This window comes from Mesoplodon densirostris, chromosome 2 (assembly GCF_025265405.1).
Source record: "Mesoplodon densirostris isolate mMesDen1 chromosome 2, mMesDen1 primary haplotype, whole genome shotgun sequence".
NCBI lineage: Eukaryota > Metazoa > Chordata > Mammalia > Artiodactyla > Ziphiidae > Mesoplodon > Mesoplodon densirostris.
The window spans coordinates 22,065,414-22,087,526 of NC_082662.1; the positions used below are offsets into that span (position 1 = coordinate 22,065,414).

Consider the following 22,113-nt stretch of genomic DNA (forward strand, 5'->3'; position numbering starts at 1 on the left):
GCAGGATATTTAGAAAAGGATACTAAGAAGAGTAGAATCCCTGAAAAGACTAAGATGATGAAATTCAATACAAAAGTAAAGTGGTTGGCCTTAGATGGCTGGTACCCTTCCCGCACATTAATTGAAGTGAAGGTTGAATAAAGCACTAATCACATAATTTGCAGGGACCAGTTTAAAATGACAATGTGGAGTCTCTTGTTCAGAAATTATTAAGAATTTAAGAGGACTTCCCTGGCAGTCCAGCGGTTAAGACTCCACGCTTCCACTGCAGGGAGCAGGGGTTGGATCCCTGGACAGGGAACTAGATCCCGCATGCCTCGGGGCCAAAAAAAAAAAAAAATTTCAGGACTTCAGCAGAAGAGCATTAACCCAAGCACAGAGACCTTATAAGCTCGGGGACCGTTCAAATTTGTATGGAGTATGTGATGATGACGGAGGTGGGCTGTCATTTGGGCAAGTCCCTTCTTTCTGGGCCTCAATTGACTCATTGAAGGGTTAGAAGAGATGACTAAGAACACTTTCCGTTTCACTGTCCTACAAGCTGGGAGGTCGTTCCCATAGGAACAAAGTTCGTGCCTTTTTAGCTTCCAATCCCGCCGGAGTTGGACCTAGGGCTTTCTGGAAGGCTCCATAAAAAGCGTCTGGTGACCATAGCAACTCACACCAAACTCAGGGGCCCTCATCTCCGCCCACAGCTTCACTGATGAGCTCTTTGATTGGCTTAGCAAGTCGACCAATGGCCGGCGAAGCGGGCTGTTTGCCGCGCGGTGAATGGCTGCAGGCCGGAAGAGAGGCCGGAAGAGAGAGCTAGCAGTGGGGCCTGGGCGGCGGGGCGTGTGCGTGTTTCCGGCTCCGCTGCGGAAGGCCGAGGACTACAGCGGTTGGGCCGGACGCGACCCTAAAGACCGGAGAGCGCGGGACGCGTGTGCGGAGCTCAGATTTCGGAGCGTGGCTAGTGGCCGGCACGATGGGCGGAGAGCAGGAGGAGGATCGGTTCGACGGCATGTTGCTGGCCATGGCGCAGCAGCACGAGGGCGGCGTGCAGGAGGTAACGGCCCGTGCGGCGTTGGCTCGGCCTGGCCCACCGGGGGTGCCCCAGCCACGCTCTCTCCGTCCTTCTCTGCTTCAAGGGCCGAGATACACCCCTGGGCCTCGCGAGCTTTGGGATCCCCCCCCACATTCTTACTGCACTCCAGCTTCCGGCCTGGCCTCCTTGCCTCAAGTCTTGCACTCGTATCAGTCATGGGACCCCGGGGCCCCTCAGTAGTTCCTGTCTTAGCAGCTCCGGCGTCCCTGCACCCGTCCCTGGAAAAGACCCAGAGTCTTGGGATCTCTCCCCGCTCCCCCCGCTTATTCTCCCACATACTTCTGGCCCCGTTTCTTTTCTGCTGGCCGCTCCCGAAGAGCATCCTTTAGGATGAACTATTCTAGACATTGAGATTTGCATGTACCAAGACTTGGAACGAGCGGAAGAATGTGGGCGGTGTGTGTGGGGGGGGTGGGGTGGTTATATTAGCACGTGGTCTTTTTAGGGCATGAATGGGGGACTAAGAGACCTGTGTTCACAAGAGTTCTACACCACCTACCAACTTGAGACCGTTCCACATCTCCAGGCCTCAGTTTCTTTCTTTGAGACAGAGCTACGAATCCTTATTTCCTGAATTTGTAGGAGAGTAGTGTCTTGAAGTGAAGGACAGTGGGGAATTCTCAGTAATCAGGCTTGAACATTCAACAAGTATCTGTTGATTGATCGATGTGTGCAGGAACATAATTCATGCGTAGTGACCAGACCCAATAACACATAGTGTATGAAGGATAAAGACCAACTAGTCGGGATTCTAGAGTTGGTTTTTTTGAACCATGGAAAGTTCAAAAGGTAGAAAAGCATATCAAGATCAGTCTTTCTATAAAGAAACTGAAGGAACTTGCCCAAGATCATCCAAAAGGGTCCTAACCTAGAGGGGACCAGAATCCTTAGGCCGGTGTGTGCTTTCCACAGACCATTTCTGATTCTGTCTCTCTGGGGACAAGTTTTCATGGAGCTTTCCATTCCCATTCTCTCATTTAGGTGCCTGTGGTGACCAAGGACTCCTAAGCCCTTTGAGGTGGGAAGAGTGCTATTAATTTGGAGATGTGAAAGGCTCCCATACCCCACCCCCCTAAATTGTTGACACAGTTGGATTTGGGAGTGAGTTCGTTTCTGAGTGAATTGAAAAAGTGTCTAGAAGCTGGAATTGAAACCATTGAGATAAATTCTAGCATCAGATTTAGAACCACTCACTTGGGCAAATAAAAAGGCTTAGTTATATGTGCTAATCTTAGGTCACTACTAGGGCTTTTCATTCAGCAAAAGTTTTATTGAGCATGTACTCTGAGTCAGATCTGGTGCTAGGCATTGGGGATGTAGACAAAGTCATGGTTCACAGTTCCTGCTTGTGAGGAGTTCACTCTCCCGCAGAGGGTCTCTTGCTCTGGGCGAGACACTGCTAAGGACCTCACCTCCATTACCTCCTTTGGTCCTCACAGAGGATCCTCACCTATATCCCTAGAAATAGGTCCTGCTGCTGTTTCTGTTTTATGGAGTTAAGAAACTTTCCCAAGGCCACAGAGCTAATGTATGTCAGTCTGATACCCAGACCAACGCTCTTAAATGACTTGGCTACACTGATACCCCAGCCAGAGTTAGTTGGTCTTAACCTTCTTTGAAGTGGCTTCATTTGTTCCCCTCCTTCTAGCTCTGCCCTAGTAACTCAGCCAGTGCCACTCTGGATGGGCTTTTTATTTTGTGGAGAGGAAAGCTGGATCCCAGGCGTTTCAAGCCCTGGATGGAGAGGAGTGTCCGATATCCTCAGGCTGCTTCTAGCACCACAAAAAATGTGGAACACATATACACATGCACACAAGAAATGAGAAATCTGCCTTTCAGGTGATCTAGGTAAGGTTAGGCTAGGCTTGCTGGCAGAAGTGACTAAGTCAGGGCCGGTTCTCTCATTTGGGAGGCTCAGGGTGAAACAGTCCAGTGCCACGTTCCCTTCTAGACTAAGAAAGTTAGCTTCTGTGTAGGTGAGGGGCTCCCAATATGGCATCTCTACAGCTTTGGTCTTTGTCTTCTTTCAGCTCGTGAACACTTTCTTCAGCTTCCTTCGACGCAAAACAGACTTTTTCGTTGGAGGAGAAGAGGGGATGGCAGAGAAGGTGAGTGTTGGGGACCCCTGTCCCTTGGGCAGCTCTGTTTCTCCAGAAGAAGAGCTTACTTGACCTTCCTTTGGCATAAAATGCCAAGGGCAAAGAGTCGGGGAAGGGAAGCAAGCTGTCATTTATTGAAGCCCCTCTCCTTGCCAAGTGCTTTATCTACCCTATCCCCATGGTCCTCTAGAAATTTGAGAGGGGCAGATGTTACTATCCCCATTTACAAGTGAGGAAATTGGTCTGAGTTATGGGAGACCCAGGATTGGAGCCAGAGTATGTTGTAAAACTGCCTTCTGCCCCTGACACCATGCTTTTTGGTTCCTTTTCCATTGAGGTTTTATCTAATTACCTAGCTGGGAGATGAGAGTAGGCAAATGTTAGAAATTGAGCTTAGAAGACAGAGATATAGGAAAACTCAAAGCCGGCTATCCCAGTCTTCCCAGATGCTGTAAGCAAAAGTTCAAGGATTTGAGAATTGCAGGATTTAAAAATTTTCTTCTTTTAAATTGAAATAGTTGATTTACAATCTTGTGTTAGTTTCAGGTGAACAGAAAAGTGAGTCAGAAATAGATAGATAGATACACACACACACACATACAGATATATATATACTTTTTAAGATTCTTTTCCATTATAGGTTATCACAAGATACTGAATATAGTTCCCTGTGCTATACAGTAGGTCCTTGTTTTTTATCTGTTTTATATACAGCAGTGTGTATCTGTTAATTCGAAACTCCTGGATTATCCCTCTTTGCCTTTCCCCTTTGGTAACCATAAGTTTATTTTCTGTGTCCATGAGTCTATTTCTGTTTTGTAAATAAATTCATTTGTATCATTTTTTAAGATTCCACATATAAATGATATCATATATTTATCTTTCTCTGACTAACTTCACTTAGTGTGATAATCTCTAGGTCCATCCATGGTGTTGCAAATGGCATTATTTCATTTTTTTTTATGGCTGAGTAATATTCGTGTGTGTGTGTGTGTGTGTGTGTGTGTGTGTGTGTGTGTGTGTGTGTACACCACATCTTCTTTATCCATTCATCTGTTGATGGACATTTAGGTTGCTTCCATGTCTGGCTATTGTAAACAGTTCTGCAATGAACATTGAGGTGCATGTATCCTTGAAGACCATGTTTTTCTCTGGATATATGCCCAGGAGTGGGATTGTAGGATCATATGGTAGCTCTATTTTTAGTTTTTTAAGGAACCTCCATACTGTTCTCCATAGTGGCTGTATCAATTTACATTCCCACCAACAGTGTAGGAGGGTTCCCTTTTCTCCACACCCTCTCCAGCATTTATTATTTGTAGACTTTTTGATGATGACCATCCTGACTGGTGTGAGGTGATTCCTGAGAATTGTGTTTTGTGGTATGGGTTCTGATACCTTGAACATCTTCTAATTCCTTAGGTTGTGATTACGTTTTTGAAGATTGGTAAATCATGTCACCTCACTGAACCGTGATTTTTATAAACTTGATATTTGTTTTCACTTAAATTTAAGAGACACAATAACAAGAAGGAGATATTTTGCAAACTGCTTTCTGTGGCTTCAGGGTTCTAACAAGCTGAAATGCTTGATAATGTGTCTTGATGGTCTGAGGCTACTCTGTTATAGACACTTTGGCCTGGAGTAGGAGTCCTGGGTTCTTGATCTAGCTGTGTGGCCCGGTTGATTTCCCACCAATTCTCTGGTCCTTTTAATCTTCACATCTGTAAAATGGAAGAAGGTGGACTCACTGACCTGTAGGACCCTTTGTGGTTCAAATACTCTTTCTGTATTAGCACTAGCACCTCCCATTTTTCTGTGGGCCACGACCTTGTAATAACTGCATTCATTTGTAAACTAATGTTTATTGAGCACTTAACACTTTGCCTGTGTTAGCTACTATGACAAACCCTTCGAGATTATAGAGGTGAATACAGACAATGGTCTCTCTCTTTTTTTTTTTTTTTAAATGGCATGTCTTATTCTTTTTTTTTAAATTTATTTATTTATTTTTGGCTACGTTGGGTCTTTTGTTGCTGCGCATAGGCTTTCTCTAGTTGCGGCCAGCGGGGGCTACTCTTTTGTTGCGGTGCCCAGGCTTCTCATTGCGGTGGCTTCTCTTGTTGCAGAGCACAGGCTCTAGGTGTGCAGGCCTCAGTAGTTGTGGCACACGAACTCAGAAGTTGTGGCTCGTGGGCTCTAGAGCCCAGGCTCAGTAGTTGTGGTGCATGGGTTTAGTTGCTCCACGGCATGTGGGATCTTCCCGGACCAGGGCTCGAACCTGTGTCCCCTGCATTGGCAGGCGGATTCTTAACCACTGCGCCACCAGGGAAGTCCAGACAATGGTCTTTGTTTTCATGGATCTCACAGTGTAGCCCCCTTACAAACCGCCCCCCCCCCAAAAAAGACAATGAAGAAGTGACGGGTGTTAGGGCGGAAGTCCTGGGAGCATAGAATGGGGACTAACCTAGGTTGGGGGCTCAAGGAAGACTTGATGAGGAAGAGGTGCCTGAGGTGTGAAGGATGAGTAAGATAGCAGGCAGAAGGGAGAAAGATGAATAATATTGAGAAGTGGTGTCTCAGAGGTGTCACGGGGATGATGGTGTCACTGCTGTGTATTGGATATCTGCTGGTCCCTCTTAGACCTTGTTATGCTCCTCGGCTCTTTGTTCCCTTAGAGTCAGCTCTTTCCCAGGAGGTTGGTCCAACTCAGGCAGGCAGAAACCAGCCTAGCTTTCCTGCCTGGTCTCCATTTGTAACACCAGTAACTTCTTTGTATTGGGGACCTACTGTGCACTGGGCCACCAGATGCATTATCTCCAAGTGCGTTGGTTAAGAACATGTTCTCTGGAGCTATAGGCAGATGTGAGTGAATCCTGCTCTCCCCCTCTTCCTGCTTGACAGCTTTGTGGTGTTGGGTGAATCACTTTCTGAGCCTCATTTTTCTTCCCTGGAAGAGGGGATAATCTTTCCCTTACAGGGCTGTTTTAAGGATAAAAAGAGGTCATGTAGTGTGGCTGGCACATGAGGATACAAGTTCACAGACCCTTTTTTGGACCTCTTGGGGCCAGATGTGATTTGGGATTTAGAATTCACTGGATTTTAGGAGGCAATACAGTGTGTATACTGTACATTATGTACAGTACCCCAGTCCAGGGGTCAGGAGCAGCATCATGTAATGAAACATTAATATTTCTACAGAGAAATGTGTATCAATATTTATACCAAGTGGGAGATATGACTCCCACTGTAAATGACTGTAAATACCTTCATGCTACAAACTTAGAGAAATTCAAAAATACTTTTAGTTTTTTTTTTTTTTTTTTGTGGTACACGGGCCTCTCACTGCTGTGGCCTCTCCCGTTGCGGAGCACAGGCTCCGGACGCGCAGGCTCAGCGGCTATGGCTCACGGGCCCAGCCGCTCCGTGGCATGCGGGATCCCCCCGGACCGGGGCATGAACCCGCGTCCCCTGCATCGGCAGGTGGACTCTCAACCACTGTGCCACCAGGGAAGCCCTACTTTTAGTTTTTATAGCTTCGGGGCTCGGCATTATGGATTCGGATAAAGCCATAATGATCTAATCAGTATGTTATTGACATAGGAAGAGATGAATGGACTAGTGAAGCAGAAGAGAGAATCCAGAAAAAGTCTAGCACGTGTGAGGATTTAAGATGTGTCCAATAAGGTAGGTAATACAGTTCAGTAGGCAAAGGATGATTTAATAATTCATGCTGCTACAACTGGCTACTGGTAAAAAACCAAAACGTGTACTATACTGTACCATCTGTTTTACTCATATCTAAAAATAAATTGCAGATCAAGAAGAGCTTAGTAAGGGGGCTTCCCTGGTGGCGCAGTCGTTGAGAGTCCGCCTGCCGATGCAGGAGATACGGGTTCGTGCCCCTGTCTGGGAAGATCCCACATGCCGCGGAGCGGCTGGGCCCATGAGCCATGGCCGCTGAGCCTGCGCATCCAGAGCCTGTTCTCCGCAACGGGAGAGGCCACAACAGTGAGAGGCCTGCATACCTCAAAAAAAAAAAAAAAAAAAAAAAGAAGAAGAGCTTAGTAAGGAAAGCTGGGAAACTATGTATAACCTTGTGTGGAGGAGACCTTGCAAGGATAGAAACCTGGAAGCTACAGAATAAAAGGTAGCTGTTTGCTTCTTCAAACATAGAACACATGTGTGGCAAAAGAGACGTAATGACATATGAAGTCAGTTAAAAAACAATAGATCTGGAAAAGATGCATTGCAGAGGACAGATAAAATTTAATAGCCAATTTAATATGCAGGTACTCTTGTAAATTGACAAGAAAAGGATAAACAGAAAAATGGGCAATTCCATGAAGAACATGTGAAAAGATGCCTAAATTCGGTAGTAATCAAGGAAATGTAGGAGAAAGAAACAGTGAGATGCCCTTTTTTTTCTGGTCAAACTGACAAATATTTTTTAAAAATTGCTTACAGGGATGTGGAAAAAAGGGTACTCTTCAGACATTGCTGGTAAAAGTGAATTATCATAGCTGTTTAAAACCTTTTTATTATAAAAAATGTTCAACATCACTAATCATTAGAGAAAGTCAAATCAAAATCACAATGAGATGTCGTCACCTCACACCCATTAGGATGGCTTCTATCAAAAACCCCAGAAAACACCAAGTGTTGGCAAGGATGTGGAGAAATTGGAACTCTGGTGCACTGTTGGTGGGAATGTAAAATGGTGCAGCTGCTGTGGAAAACTGTATGGCGGTTTCTCAAAAAATTAAAAATAGAACTATCATATGATCCAGCAATCCCACTTCTGGGTGTATGCCCCCCAAAATTGAGAGCAGGGTCTTGAAGAGAGATTTGTACACCCATAGCAACACTGTTCATGATAGCCAAGAAGTGGAAGCAACCCAAGCATTCATTGATGGATGAATAAACAAAATGTCATATATACGCATAATATAATATTATTCAGCCTTTTAAAGGAAGACAGATAAGAGCACATATTGAATGATTCCATTTATATGAAGTTCTAGAACAGGAGTGTGTCTTCTCCCTCAGATGTGTCTCCCCGCCCTATGGTCAGGTTCAGGACCTCATGCCTTTGGATTTAGCTTAAATTTCCCTCTGGGGTCTCCCGGCCAGGCTGGTGGGAACCACCCTTTGCTCCCCTATCACCCAGCCTAGGTCAGGGAGCGCTGTGTTCAGGTATGCCCACTGAGCAGTCTGGGGCTATCTTTTAGAACTGGCCCAACCCTCCTCACCGCTTCCCCACTCTGCTGGTCTGTGGTTCCCAAAGATGTGTCCAGTGACAGAAGCTTGGCTCTGACAGCCTGCCAGTTGGTACTTCTGCGTAGGCTACACACTCCCAGGGGTCTCTACCTGGGGCTGGGCCTGGGTAAAGCTGGTGGGAGGAGACTGGGAGGAGGGGTCAGAGGCTGCTGTGATTGGCCTTGACTGTGCCTGGTGGTTCAGCTCTGCCCTCATCTAACCTCCAGGAGCTAGGAAAGGACAGGATGAATGGACGTAACATGATTCACTGGAGCTGGAAGAGGGGATGGCCCCGCTCCTGCCTCCCCTTAGCCACTCATTGGCAAATGGCTTGAGTTCAAGTTCCTGATTAGGGACTTGGGACCAAGGCCCTGTGGTGGAACAGCCTCTGCTGGCGTAATTGTGCCATGACTGATCCCTTCTGTTGATAGCAGGATGGCCTTCAGGTGGCTCATTTCTTTCTTACACACACCTCATTTTGTTAACCCATTTGGTTTGGGGGTTCTTTTGGTACCCTTTAACCTTGAAGAGCGTGGAGCTACTGTAGTGTGGCGTGAGGTTGGAGGTTTGAGGGTAAGAGGAGGAACTGGCCTCGAATGAGAGGCCACAGGGCATTTGGCAGAACCCTAGATCTGGGAGCCCATGCTGACTCTGGTGACCCTGAGCCCCACGTGATTCCCCTCAGCTCTTGCAGATCCCTTTCTCCCTCCAGCCATGGCTCAGAGATTCTTGAAAGATGGTTTGTTGACCGCTGATCATGTGGTGGGTGCCCTGTGAGGCCTCCTCCAGGTGTGTGGGTTGACACAGAGTTGGGTTTCCTAAGTTGGGTAAATTCCTGAGCCTGCCAAAGGTGAAGAGGTGAAATTCAAGAGACACTTGAGCTGGTCCTGGAGGATGAGTAGGAGTTTGCCAGGCAACCTGGGAGTAGGGGCAAGGACCCTATAGGCAAAGAATAGCTGTGTAAGACTGTTTTTAGAAATAATAAGATAGAAGCACAGAGAGATGACCTCAGGGTCACACAGGTAGGAGTAGACCAGGATCTCAGATGTAGGTGTGACTCTCACGTATGCACGAGAATTGGCCAGGAGGGCTTGTTAAAAATACAGATTGCTGGGCCATAGCCCCAGAATTTCTGATGCAGTAGTTCTAGAGTGGGGCCTGAGATTTAGCATTTCTAACAAATTCTGGGTGACGCTGGTGCTGTGGGTCAGGGGAGCACACTCTGAGAGCTGCTGGTGTAAAACATGAGGTAGAACCATTTCTCCCATTGTATTTTCATAGCAGAGAAGGTGCTTCTCCCCACCCTCCACCAGCTGACACTGAGTTAGCCTCAGCCAGGTGACACATGTCATGAGAGCTGATGAAACTGGGGCTTAGAAAGTGTCAAAGTTGTTTACTTGTTCAAAGCCACAGAGCCAGACAGGTGGCACCAGTATTGGGGTTGCTCTCGGGCGACAGGAAGACCAGCTAGCAGGATGTGCGTTGGAAGCATCCTGGGAAGGTCTCATGGGAGAGGCAGGATTTGAAATGGATAGCTTGCAGGCTGAGGAGAGGAGGAGACTACCTTTTCCCTCAAGAAAGGTCTCCATGGCCCGAGAGCTGGGGAAAAGCTTCTCAGAGGGGCTGAGGCTGGAGTTCTGCTTCTAAAAGCTTCACACCCATAATGAAGGACTTTTCAGAGCACTTATCATTTGGTCTGCACAACATCCCTGTGAGGTAGGGACTCATCCTTGCTGATAAGGAATCTGAAGCTCTTGACAGGTTAAGTAATTTGCCAAAAATAAAATAGCTAGTGCGTGACAAAGCCTGGATTAGAATGCAGGTTGTCCAACTTCAGTGTTGGGTCTTAGTCCCTGGACTGCCTTGTTTTTTTTGTTTTTTTTTAAAGTGGTTGCTGTTTATTGAAGCAGATTCTTTGCAGGTATTCTTATTACAACTCAGTGATATAGGTATGTATTAAATCCCATTTTGTAGATGTGGAAACTGAGGTTCTGAGTGCAGTGCCTTGCCCAGGCACTCAGCAAATAGAGATAGGACTAGCCTCACGTCTTGGGACATGTCCTGTCCCCTGATGCCTCATTGCCTTCTCTTCCTTCCTCAGCTTATCACACAGACCTTCAACCACCACAACCAGCTGGCACAGAAGGCCAGGCGGGAGAAGAGAGCTCGGCAGGAGACTGAGCGGCGGGAGAAAGCGGAGCGGGCAGCCAGGCTGGCCAAGGAGGCCAAGTCAGAGACCTCTGGGCCCCAGATCAAGGAACTGACTGATGAGGAGGCCGAGAGGCTGCAGCTGGAAATTGACCAAGTAGGAGTCGGCTTCTCTCCCCTGCCCCCCTGATCCCCATTGGCACTAGAAGTGGGTACCCTCTTGCCAAATGTTTTGCCCTTTGCCACAGAAAAAGGATGCAGAGAACCATGAAGCCCAGCTCAAGAATGGCAGTCTCGGCTCACCAGGGAAGCAGGTGAGATGGACTGGGGCTGCTCAGGACTAGCAGGGGGCTTGGGAACTTCTGGGGACTCTTCAGCCTTCCCCTTTCTCTGTAAAGCCTTCCCCTTCCCCACCCCACCCCTCCTTAGTTTTGGGAATCCTCCCCATACTTCAAGATTCCACACTGGACCAAAGTGGGTTAAAAAAAAAACAAAACCCGCTGGCTTTAAGCCTTGGCAGGAAAGCCCAAGAGCCAGAGAGGGCAGTTCCTGTACAGGCACCATTTGGGTGGGCTTGGGTCCGTGGGCCCAGCCTGGCCCTTCATGGTGGATTACTCTGACACACCTGGGGCATGTTCCCCTTGGGGCTCCTCCCATTGACTTGAGTCCAGCTTCCCAAATAATCCTTGGGGCACTCATTTGGCTTTGCAGAGGTTCTGGTCTGAGACTAGGGTCTCAACCCTAGAGACACAGAAAAAGGAAGTTGATCATTTTTTGTCAGCCTGGTTTTATTTTAGAACAGTCCTCCTGATGGCCACCTCATGACCTGTTCTGTGCTGGGCTTTCTTCCTAAGTCCTTTGGCTTGAACTGCCAGCTAGGTGGGTCCCATGGGTCCATCTCTGACTGTCACCGTCCCCCAGCTGTCACATGGTCTAGCAGTCTGAGCTCAGGCAGAGATCAGAACAGGTTTTACCTCTGGCTCCTAGTGGGCCGTGGACTGGGCAGGGCCCAGGTCTGTACTGTTCTGTGGCTGTATGCCCAGTGCCAGCCCTGGCCCTGGCCCAGTGGGGTTCAGTCTGGGTCTGTCAAGTAAGCAGCCGAGCACCCCAACTGTGAGCAGGAGGCTGAGGAGGCTGAGGAGGAGGAGGACGAGAAGGACAAAGGGAAGCTGAAGCCTAATTTCGGCAATGGGGCGGACCTGCCCAATTACCGCTGGACCCAGACCCTGTCGGAGCTGGACGTGAGTGCAGGGGCTGGGGCTGGGGCTGAGGTGAGGGAGCCAGCCTGGGGCCTCTCCTGACTGCTTCTGCCCCGTGCAGCTGGCAGTGCCCTTCCACGTGAACTTCCGGCTGAAGGGGAAGGACGTGGTGGTGGACATCCAGCGGAGGCGCCTCCGGGTGGGGCTCAAGGGGCAACCGGCGATCGTGGACGGGGAGCTTTACAACGAGGTGAAGGTGGAGGAGAGCTCGTGGCTCATTGAGGATGGCAAGGTGGTGACGGTGCATCTGGAGAAGGTGCGAGAGGCCCCACCTCCTGGCCTGTGTTGTGACTTAGGGAGAGGGGGCTGCTCATGAACTCGGAGACTGTGCTGGGGGCCTGATGGACATACCTTTTTTAATCCCCACAACGAGACTTTTAAAGTAGGTCTGTCTAGTTTTAGAGTCAGGAAAAGGGTAGCTCAGAGATTTGCCCAGGCTTTTGCCTCTAGGAGGAGGTGGAGTTGGGATTGGAACGGTCCTTAGTACCAAAGCCTTTTCCTTTCCATTAGGTTTGTACATGCATTCAATTCAACAAATCCTTGAACACCTACTACATGCCAGAGACTGTTCTAAGCTCTAGAGAGAGAACAGTGAACAACACGTAGAAAACTGCCCGGAGGAAGCCTACGTTCCCTCCCTTACACCCTCAGAGAGCTGGGATTAACAGACACCAGTAAATGAATGTGGTCTCTGTAAAGTGCCAGGGGTCCAAGGAAAGCATCCCATGGCACATACCACCTGACCCAGCCTACCTGACTGGCCTTGGCTGCCTTTGTGCCCTTGCACTTGCATTTCCTCCCACCTGGAATGTCCTCCTCTGCTTTTTAATGTGGTTTACTGCATGTCCTTAAAGGCCTAGCCCATCCATGTATTGCTCTGACCTCTCCCTCCACTCTGGATGAATATCCCCCTCTGTACTTTTTTTTTGGTATAAATTTTATTTATTTATTTATTTATTTATTGGCTGCTCTGGGTCTTTGTTGCTGCACACGGGCCTTCTCTAGTTGCGGCCAGTGGGGGCTACTCTTTCATTGCGGTGGCTTCTCTTGTTGCGGAGCACAGGCTCCAGGCGCCTGGGCTTCAGTAGTTGTGGTGCACCGGCTCAGTAGTTGCGGTGCATGGGCTTAGTTGCTCCACGGCATGTGGATCTTCCCGGACCAGGGATCGAACCCGTGTCCCCTGCATTGGCAGGCGGATTCTTAACCACTGTGCCACCAGGGAAGTCCTCCCTCTGTACTTTATTCTTTCCGTTATCATGCTGATTTGTGACTGTCTCCGTGTCTGTCTCCCCCAGCCACTGGGGAGGGCAGAGGTCTTGTTCATTGGCACCCTAGGTCCCAGTACAGGCCTTCGCAGGTCCCCAGTGCAGGATGTGGATGAGAGAGAGTTTGGTTCTGGAAGGGTTGGGTGGTGGTTCCCAGGGCACAGAGCAAGCCTCCACCCATCCCCCGGTGGTCCTCCTCTTCCTCTCAGATCAACAAGATGGAGTGGTGGAGCCGTTTGGTGTCCAGTGACCCCGAGATCAATACCAAGAAGATCAACCCTGAGAACTCCAAGGTGAGCCCTGGCTGGTTGGAGGAGCTTCGGTTGGGAGGTGAGGGGCCTAGGTGGCCCCAGAGCTTCACCCATCCCTGTCACTGCCTGTCCCCCAGCTGTCAGACCTGGACAGTGAGACCCGCAGCATGGTGGAGAAGATGATGTACGACCAGAGACAGAAGTCCATGGGGCTGCCCACCTCAGATGAGCAGAAGAAACAGGAGATTCTGAAGAAGTGAGCAACTGAGAGATGGGGGTTTGGGGAAGGTGTCTGGGGCTTGGACCTGGGTGACAGCAACGAGTGTGTACTGAGCGGAACACAGGAGCTGGCCCTGCCCCTTCCAGGATGAGCCAGCCAAGTTTATGGCTGTATTATAGCCTTGGCTTGCCTCCCCTAATCAATTGCTCAGGTCATCTGAGGGCAAGGCCACCTCAGGGTAGGAAGGCGTACCAGGCGGTCATTGTCACCGACAGAAAAACCGTGCCAGCGTTGGCACCTCAGCTTCCAGCCTCAGGTCCTCAAATGGGCCTTAGAGAGAGTCCTTGGGGCCCCACTCCTGCCTGGCCTGGCTCCAAGTTGCTCAGAGTTCTAAAGAGATTAGACCTCATGTGGGGAGCTAAGAGAGAAAGGGACTGATCTGGGGGAGATGGATGGCCTGTTTCACCTTCTTCCTACTTTCCCTCCCCAGGTTCATGGATCAGCATCCAGAGATGGATTTCTCCAAGGCCAAATTCAACTAGCCCCTGTGTTTGCCTCCCTGAACTCCTGGGGCTGAGCTCCCAGCTACCCACCTCCCTTTGCCACCCTTCCCTGGGACTTGTGGGCCTCAGGGCTGGGGCAGGCATGGGGCTGGCCCACACACAGGTCTAAGAGCATCATGGGAGAAGGGCTGGGGCCTTGGGGATGTTTTGTCCCATTTAGTCTGCTGTTACACATTAAAACTATTTACCCAATTCCACCTGTGTCCTCTCTTCCCTCTGGCCTTTCCCTGGGGGACAGGGCTCTTATGGCTGCTGCTGGGATCTGGGGGCTTTTCTTCTAGCCCAGGTTCTGCCATGTGATCTAGGGCAAGTCCTTGTCCCTCCCTGGGGCTCAGTTTCTCATTACTTAAATGGGGGATTCAAACAAGTCTTTTAGTCTGTGTATGATTCTGAGCAAAAGTGGCTAAAGGGACCAGAACATATGTCAGATTCTCAGAAGGGCCCATGACTCAGCAAAGTTTAAGACCAGCCCGGCTTGATTCCGTTTTCATCTCTTAAGACAATTTCCCACAGCACTGGGTCTGTCCTCTAGCCTTGGAGCAAGTGTTTCTAAAACTACACTCTTTATTTCCCAGGGCCAGAGAGCAGCAAAGGCTGGGGAACCGCCCAGGCCTCAGATTGGCTCTGTGTGTGGTGGGGATCTGGCCGGGAAGGCAGGGTGAAGCCCAGTGGGGCCTATTGCGTGTCTCTGACCTGGACCTCTGCAGATTTTAGGGCTTCACAGAGTGAGCCACTGAGGGAGTGCCAGGGCTGGAGAGGTGTTCCCTTCTGCCTAAATCCAGCCACCAGAGCTGACCCTTTGGTGGGAGAGTACAGGTCACAGTGCAGGGTGCCACAGAGGTCATGGTTACAGCAAGAATGTCTAGGTTGGCTTGGCCAGGGTGCTATGCTCTGTGGGCCGTGGGTGACCCTTGAATTTCTGGAACACAGCATGTCTGTCCTTTTGGCATTTCAGAATAGCTTGTTAAAGACTTAAGGGAGGTATGCAGTGTTTGGCTTTGTCTGTTTACCAAACTTACAGACCCTCTTTTCCGGGAATGCCAGTAGTAGTTCCCAAGGCTAAGCTTGGAAAATGGTGCTCTCGGGCCAAGGCTAAGATGGAAGGACTGTGGCATCACTCTCCTACTCTGTCCAGCAATATCCCTGGGCTTCAGTGTCCTGTGGTCTTTTTTTTTTTTTTTTTTTTTTTTTTTTGCCGTACACGGGCCTCTCACTGTTGTGGCCTCTCCCGTTGCGGAGCACAGGCTCCAGACGCGCAGGCTCAGCGGCCATGGCTCACGGGCCCAGCTGCTCTGCGGCATGTGGGACCTTCCCGGACCGGGGCACGAACCCGTGTCCCCTGCATCGGCAGGTGGACTCCCAACGACTGCGCCACCAGGGAAGCCCCTGTGGTCATTTTTTCTTTTCTTTATTTATTGGCTGCATTGGGTCTTCATTGCTGCGCGTGGGCTTTCTCAAGTTGCGGCGAGCGGGGCTACTCTTCGTTGCAGTGTGCGGGCTTCTCATTGCGGTGGCTTCTCATTGCGGAGCACAGGCTCTAGGCGTGCAGGCTTCAGTAGTTGTGGTGTGCGGGCTTAGTTGCTCTGCGGCATGTGGGATCTTCCCAGACCAGGGCTCGAACCCGTGTCCCCTGCATTGGCAGGCGGACTCTTAACCACTGAGCCACCAGGGAAGTCCCACGGTCATTTTCTTTACCTTCTTTTTTTTTTTTTGGCCATGCCATGTGGCATGGCATATGAGATTTTAGTTCCCCGAATAGGGATAGAACTCATGCCCCCTGCAGTAGAAGTGCAGAATCCTAACCACTGGACCACCAGGGAATTCCCGGCCTGGGGTCATTTTCAATTGCAGAGGCCTTGACCTGGAAGAGACAGCAGAGCCTAAGGAAAGGGGCCAGTTTTATCACTGGTACTGGGCCCTGTGGTCATGGCCACAAGGGACCATCCTGTGTGTCCAATAGGAAACTGAACAGACAAGTACAGTTTGTCCAGTCACTTTCCAAAGGGTGCCCATGAGGGCAATAGAAAGTCTGGGCGGGGGGTGCTGCAGGTGAAGTGGGGCAGTGAGGCATCCTGGACACCTAGCTTAGCATCAGTCAAGACTGGGCTGCTGGGCCTGCTCTGGTCTCACTGAGAGAACAAACACACCCCTGTGTGCGAGGAGAAGCCAAGTAAGATCCTTCTGAACCCAGCTGGGCTCTGATGTCCAAACGGGGAGCCTGCTTCTACCCCAAGCAGGTCAGCTTGCCAGCTTGGGGGCACAACTGCCAAGAGGCCAGCTTCCGGATACAGAGCCACAGTTACTAGCTGCATGACCCACTAAATTCCTTGACACCTCTGAGCGCCAGCACCTGTGAAAGAAGAATGACCCCCCCCCCCCGCCCACACACACACTCCTGGGTTGCTGGGAGTGCTGAGCAGACACCAGTGACCCCGAGTGCTGTCCGCACCAGGGGGAGGTGGAGGGAGCAGCAGGTCTGAGGTGGGGTGGGCTGACACGTGCTCAGGGATTTGGGGAAACTGCAGGGATGGCCAGAAGCAGGCCAGCCTACAGGCAGTGAATTGGGGCAACAGAGGGAGTCCAGGCAGGCCTGCCTAGAAGGACCTCTCTGCCTAGAAGGACCTCTCAACAATGACAGAAACCACTTGGTAAACCCTTCTCAGGCACACACACTGTGACTGGCTCTATCTCCTAGAACTCACCGTGAGCCTGAGAGATGGGCATCACTGCTCTCAGTTTAGCCTTCTGACCTCAACCCCACGACACTAAGCCAGGCTGGATACTCTATGATGTCTCCTGCTCCGGGCAGCAGTCAGGCAAATGGGACAGAAAGGACAGTATCACAGCCAAGATGAGCAGAAAGATGTCTATTAAGTTTTGTACTATAGTCACGTTAGCATGTAGAACATCAGCCGAGAACCTAACTGCTCAACAGAACGTAACATGGATTGGGCACTGCCCACAGAATTCCGGAGGCATTGCCTGCCCCCAAACCCAATCCATTTAAGACAAGCTTCTTTTAGCTGTTACCTTCCCTCCCCGCTGTCCTGGGGAGGGGGAGGTTTGCATGATTGGTTATGGGGTGTATGTTACAGGGGGAGCATGTTATGGGGGCAGAGTCAGGATTCAGTTCCAGAAGTTAACCCCTCAGTCTTTGCTTTCCATGACCTAGGCTTCCTGAAGACTGTGGGCAGGAAAGAACAGGCCCAGGCAGGGGTCAGGCCAGCGGAGGACCCGGGGGATGTGGGCACCATGGCCCAGTGAAATGCATGTGGTCCAGGAACCAGTCAGCCAAGGCAGGAGGAGCCAGAGTGGGCACTGCTTCTGGGCTCATGGCCTCCCTCCCACAAAGAGGGTTCTGGTCCCTCTCTTCATGCAGTAGATGTGCTTCTCTCAGAAGGGGGTTGTGGTCCCTGGGCCCAGTGCGGGTTAGCAGTAGACCTGGAGCAGGGGTGCCCCTGAAGAGTCTGTGTCGGTGCCCTGGAAGGATGAGTCGTGGCTGGCTTGGTATCCTGAGGGGAAAGGGAGCAGGAAACAGAGGCTCAGAGATGGGGAGGGGCTCATGCAAGTCCCTCAGGCAGGGAGAAACCTGCTGAGAAGGAGCAGAGGGGGACTTGAGCCTGGGTCAGTCTGATCCTGGCTGGGTGATCCACTCAGTTTCTTGACCTCTCTGAACCCCAGTCTCGCTCTCTAAAGGGTAATGACCCTGCTCCCAGGGGCTTGCAAAAGCCAAGAGGATAGCAGTAGAAACCACACATGGTGCCTTCTCAGCACCAATGGATGGCCCCCCTCACCCGCCCTCCACTTTCCTCTCCAGTGACCTGGGTTTAGATGCAGGTTCTGGGCACCTGCCCCCCTCCCCTCTGGTTCAGGGGCATCCCCCTGAATCTCTCCCAGCTGAACCTTTAAGCCAGTTTGCAGGACTGGGATGGGGTATAAGGCTGCTCAGGCTTCTCGTCCCTTTCTGATCCCATCCTCACCCACCCCAAGAGGAAGCTGGGAGAGGGGCAGGTGGGGGGCTGCTAGGGCAGTCCCCTCTCCTCTCCACACTTTCACGTCAGGACCAAACCTGGGGCTCCATAAGGCCTCAGCTTCCTGGCGATGGCATCTGCGGTCGTCTCCTGGGAGATCTGCACTGTGAGTTCTAGGGAGGGAACATGAAGGGGCAGTGGTCATTATCACATCCTTTCAACCCTATTCCCCACTTCTGCCCCCAGCCCATTGAGAGGGGCCATTCACCCCTGGGCTGGGCTAGGGAAACGATGTTTAAAACAAACAGTGTGTGTGTGTGTGAGAGTGTGTGAGTGAGTGTGTGTGTGTGTGTCGGTCCATCTGTGCAGGGATGAGTGGGTGGGTAGGGATTTTGGTTAGGCCAGGCCAGGTCAGAGATCCAAATTCGCATGGGTTCCTGGGTCCTGTTAACTAGGCTAGCTGGTTGGGCCTGAAAGCTACTCTGGCAGGTGGTAGCAGAGGACAGAAAGAACCTGTTAGGGGATGTGGGAGAGTGGAGAAAAAGGAGGAGGAAGAGCTGGGACCGGCTGAGGGTGGACCCACAGTGGCCAAAGACCCCAGTGCAACCCTCCCTGTCCAGAGCCTCCTCTACTCTGCCCCTCAGCCCTGTGGGGCCCCACCTACCATCCTGGCTGAGCCCTGAGCCCACCATGGTCTCATGGCCACTGTCAGGGGCAGGGGCAGCAGAGGCAGCCACTCTGGTTGAGCGCCCCTCTGTGGTCTGCGGGCGGGCACGGCTCTTTCGGGTACTGATGCGAATGATGCCGCGTACCAGGCGGCCCTCAGCGTCCTGCTCATCCAGGTGGTAGTCCTGGGTGATGCTGCTGATAAGGTCCGATATCTTACTGGTCTTCTCCAGGAACACAGTGTCTGAGGTGCACTTGGCCAGCTCGTCGATCTGGTGTACACTGAACAGCTCTGTGAGCTTCTTGAAGATGAGCACATCGATCTCTCGGCTGGACATGGAGCCACTGCCTATCTCGGGCAGGTCCAGGTCCGACTCGTGGAAGGAGTAGTACTCCTCAGAGCCTCGGGGGCTGCTGGCAAGGGTGCTGGGCAGGCTGTGCCGCATGGGTAGGGGGTCGGCCAGTGGCTCCTTGCAGCAGGAGTCCGCGTCCAGGGCTGGGGAGGTGGTGCTGCGGTAGGGATACACAGGAATGCCTTTGAGCTTGACGTCAGGGTAGCTGAAGCTGCTACCCATGGCCGACTTGAGCCGCTGGCCATCCCGCCGGCTGGGAGGGGCACGGTCAGGGCTGGGGGGCACTCCGTTGTGCTCCTTGACCCAGTTGGCTTCAGCAGCCCCTTCAGGGGAGTCCCCAGCGGACAAGCAGGGGCTGCAGCCCCGCACACAGGCTCCACAGCGCTGGAGGCAATCCCGGCAGCGGCGGAAGCAGAAGGCGGCCCGGCACCAGTCCCACACCCAGGGTCGCCAGAGCAGGCAGCAGGCTGGGGGCTCAGCAGCCTGCTCAGCAGAGCCAGAGATGAAGGTAAGGCTCTCGGGTCCATGGTGGCCGGGATCCTTGGGGTCTGGCCTACGGGTGCGGCGGCTTGGTGGGGCCCGGGATGGCTCATCGTATGTCTCCAGGCATAGCTCCGTTGGCCGCTCCCAGGGTCCCAAGCGTGGGGGCCCAGATGATGGGCGGGGGTGTCCAGGGCGGGGCATGGCTCACCGCATGGTTTGCCGTAGCCAGGCACCTGTGGGGGAGAGGCCAGGAAGGAGTCAGGATCAGAGGTCAGCGGCGAGCTCCTGCACTATGACCTGAAGAGCTTCAGACTTCTGGTTTCTGAGAGCTCTGTGATGTGGATGGGCCCAAGTATGCCCAAGAATCCTGTCTAGTGTCCCCTTGCTCCCCAGAGAGGAAGTTCTCTCTGTGGTCTAACTATGTATCAGAATCTCCTGGGACTTCACACACATTGGGATGGTTACTATTAAAAACAGAAATGACAAGCATTGGAGAAGATATGGAGAAGTTGGAACCCTTGTGCATTGCTGGTGGGAATATAGAGTGGTATGGCTGCTGTGGAAAACAGTGTGGAGTTTCCTCGAAAAGTTAGACATAAAATTACCCTCTGATCCAGGAATATCACTTCTGCGTATATACTCAAAATGATTGAAAACAGGCACTCAAACAGATATTGGTACACCAATGTTCACAGCAGCATTATTCACAATAGGCAGAGATGGAAACAACGCAAATGTTCATTGATGGATGAATGAATAAACAAAATGTGCTCTATACACACAATGGAATATTATTCAGCCCTAAAAATGAATGAAATTCTGATACACGCTATAACATTGATAAGCCTTGAGACATTACGCTACATGAAATAAGCCTGACACAAAAGGACAAATATTGTATGGTCCCACTTACATGAAATATCTAGAACAGTCAAATTCACAGAGACAGAAAGTAGAATGGTAGCTGCTGGAGATGGGGGAGAATGGGAAGTTAGTATATAACGGGTAGAGTTTCAGTTTGGGAAGATGAAAAAGTTCTAGAGATGGATGGTGGTGATGGTTATACAACAGTGTGAATGTGTTTAATGTCACAGGACTATAACGTTAAAATTACTTTAAAGCATTAAAATGGTAAATTTTATGCATATTTTACCATATAAAAAGAAAAATCTCCTGGGATCTCACTTTCTGGGCAACGGTCTCCCTGAGTTTCTTCCCACTGTTGGTAAGCCCAGCAGTACAGAGCCTCTGAGTCTGCTCAACAAATGCCTTTCCATTGACTTGCTACAGAACCTGATCATTACCACCTTCCCTTTCTTCCCCTCCCTTTCAAATCAGACATGGGAATCAACAGGTCCCCGGTCAATGTTTCAGTATGGCTCAGATTTGCGCTCCTATCAACATTTAACATCAAGCACTGTTTTGCTTCCTTTGACTAGACAAGAAAGCCAAGACTCAAAATACATCTTCTTTCCCTTTCGACTTGGTTGCTAGCAAGCTCAGAGCTAAGATTTCACTGAACCTGGCCCTGTGTTAGGTACAGAAGAACCAAAAATGGATGAACTATAGGCACTGTTCCTGTGATTCACACATGGTTTTGTAGGGAAAACAGATGTTTAAAAGCTCATGAGCTGGAACGCATAGGATATATGGGGCATCATGGGAGTAAACAACTCTGCCTGCGGGAACATTATGTAGTGATGTACTTGGGAGGGTCCTTGATCACATGTAGGGGTGTGCTGGGGAGTTACTATTGTTAGCCTGGATTTTCTGAGACATTAATCTCTTAACTTTTTATTTATCCCTGATTTAATGGCACTAGTGTCCTAGAACTGGTGATGTGAAAGGAACCTGGGACTGGGCATCAGGATATCTGTATCCTAGTCCCAGTTCTGGCTCTAATAGGCAATGTGCTTTGGGCAAATCAATGCTACCTCCCTAAACTGGCCCACCACCATCTCTCACCCACATACTGTCAAGGCCCCCATTCTGGCCACCTCTGTTCCCTTCTACTTATGGCAGCCATAAGTAGACAATTTAAAACAACAACAACAAAACACAAATTTGGAGAAACTTGGCAGACACTACATTAATCAAATGATCAAAGTTAACATTATTAATAATGGGACAAACTGACATGATGTGTCTCCTGATACTATGCACTAAAAAGGACACAGCATCGCTTATGGAGTAGTCCTGCCAAAAATGTATAACCTGAATGTAATCATGAAGAAACATCAGACAAGCCCAAGTTAAGGGACGTGACACTTAATGGACTGTGTGATCCTGAATTGAATCACAGGATTCACAAGGAATCCTGTGATCACAAGGAGAAATTGGATAATTGGTAAAATTTAAAAATAGACTGTATATTATTTAATAGCATTACATCAATGTTAAATTTCCAATGTTAAATTCAATGTTAAATAAGACAATGTTCTTATTCTTAGGCAACATATACTGAAGCATTTAGGGGTAAAGAAGCATGA

The 22,113-nt window shown here is 50.2% G+C and overlaps 2 protein-coding genes across 2 annotated transcripts; one reads left to right on the forward strand and one right to left on the reverse strand.

Moving 5' to 3' along the window:
* Window positions 1-829: 829 nt before the first annotated feature.
* On the forward strand, window positions 830-14,343 carry NUDC (nuclear distribution C, dynein complex regulator). Its single transcript, XM_060081279.1, has 9 exons — window positions 830-1,048; window positions 3,118-3,195; window positions 10,547-10,750; window positions 10,842-10,907; window positions 11,715-11,834; window positions 11,914-12,108; window positions 13,327-13,410; window positions 13,506-13,624; window positions 14,079-14,343. The coding sequence occupies exons 1-9, from the start codon at window positions 968-970 to the stop codon at window positions 14,128-14,130; spliced, it is 999 nt and encodes a 332-aa protein (XP_059937262.1). The 5' UTR covers window positions 830-967; the 3' UTR covers window positions 14,131-14,343.
* Window positions 14,344-17,580: 3,237 nt separating this feature from the next.
* KDF1 (keratinocyte differentiation factor 1) lies at window positions 17,581-19,825 on the reverse strand. The gene is made up of 3 exons (XM_060081292.1): window positions 18,787-19,825; window positions 18,221-18,295; window positions 17,581-17,663 (listed from the first exon to the last, which is right to left on the reverse strand). Exons 1-3 carry the CDS (start codon window positions 19,823-19,825, stop codon window positions 17,581-17,583), a joined length of 1,197 nt encoding a protein of 398 aa, XP_059937275.1.
* Between the last annotated feature and the right edge of the window lie 2,288 nt (window positions 19,826-22,113).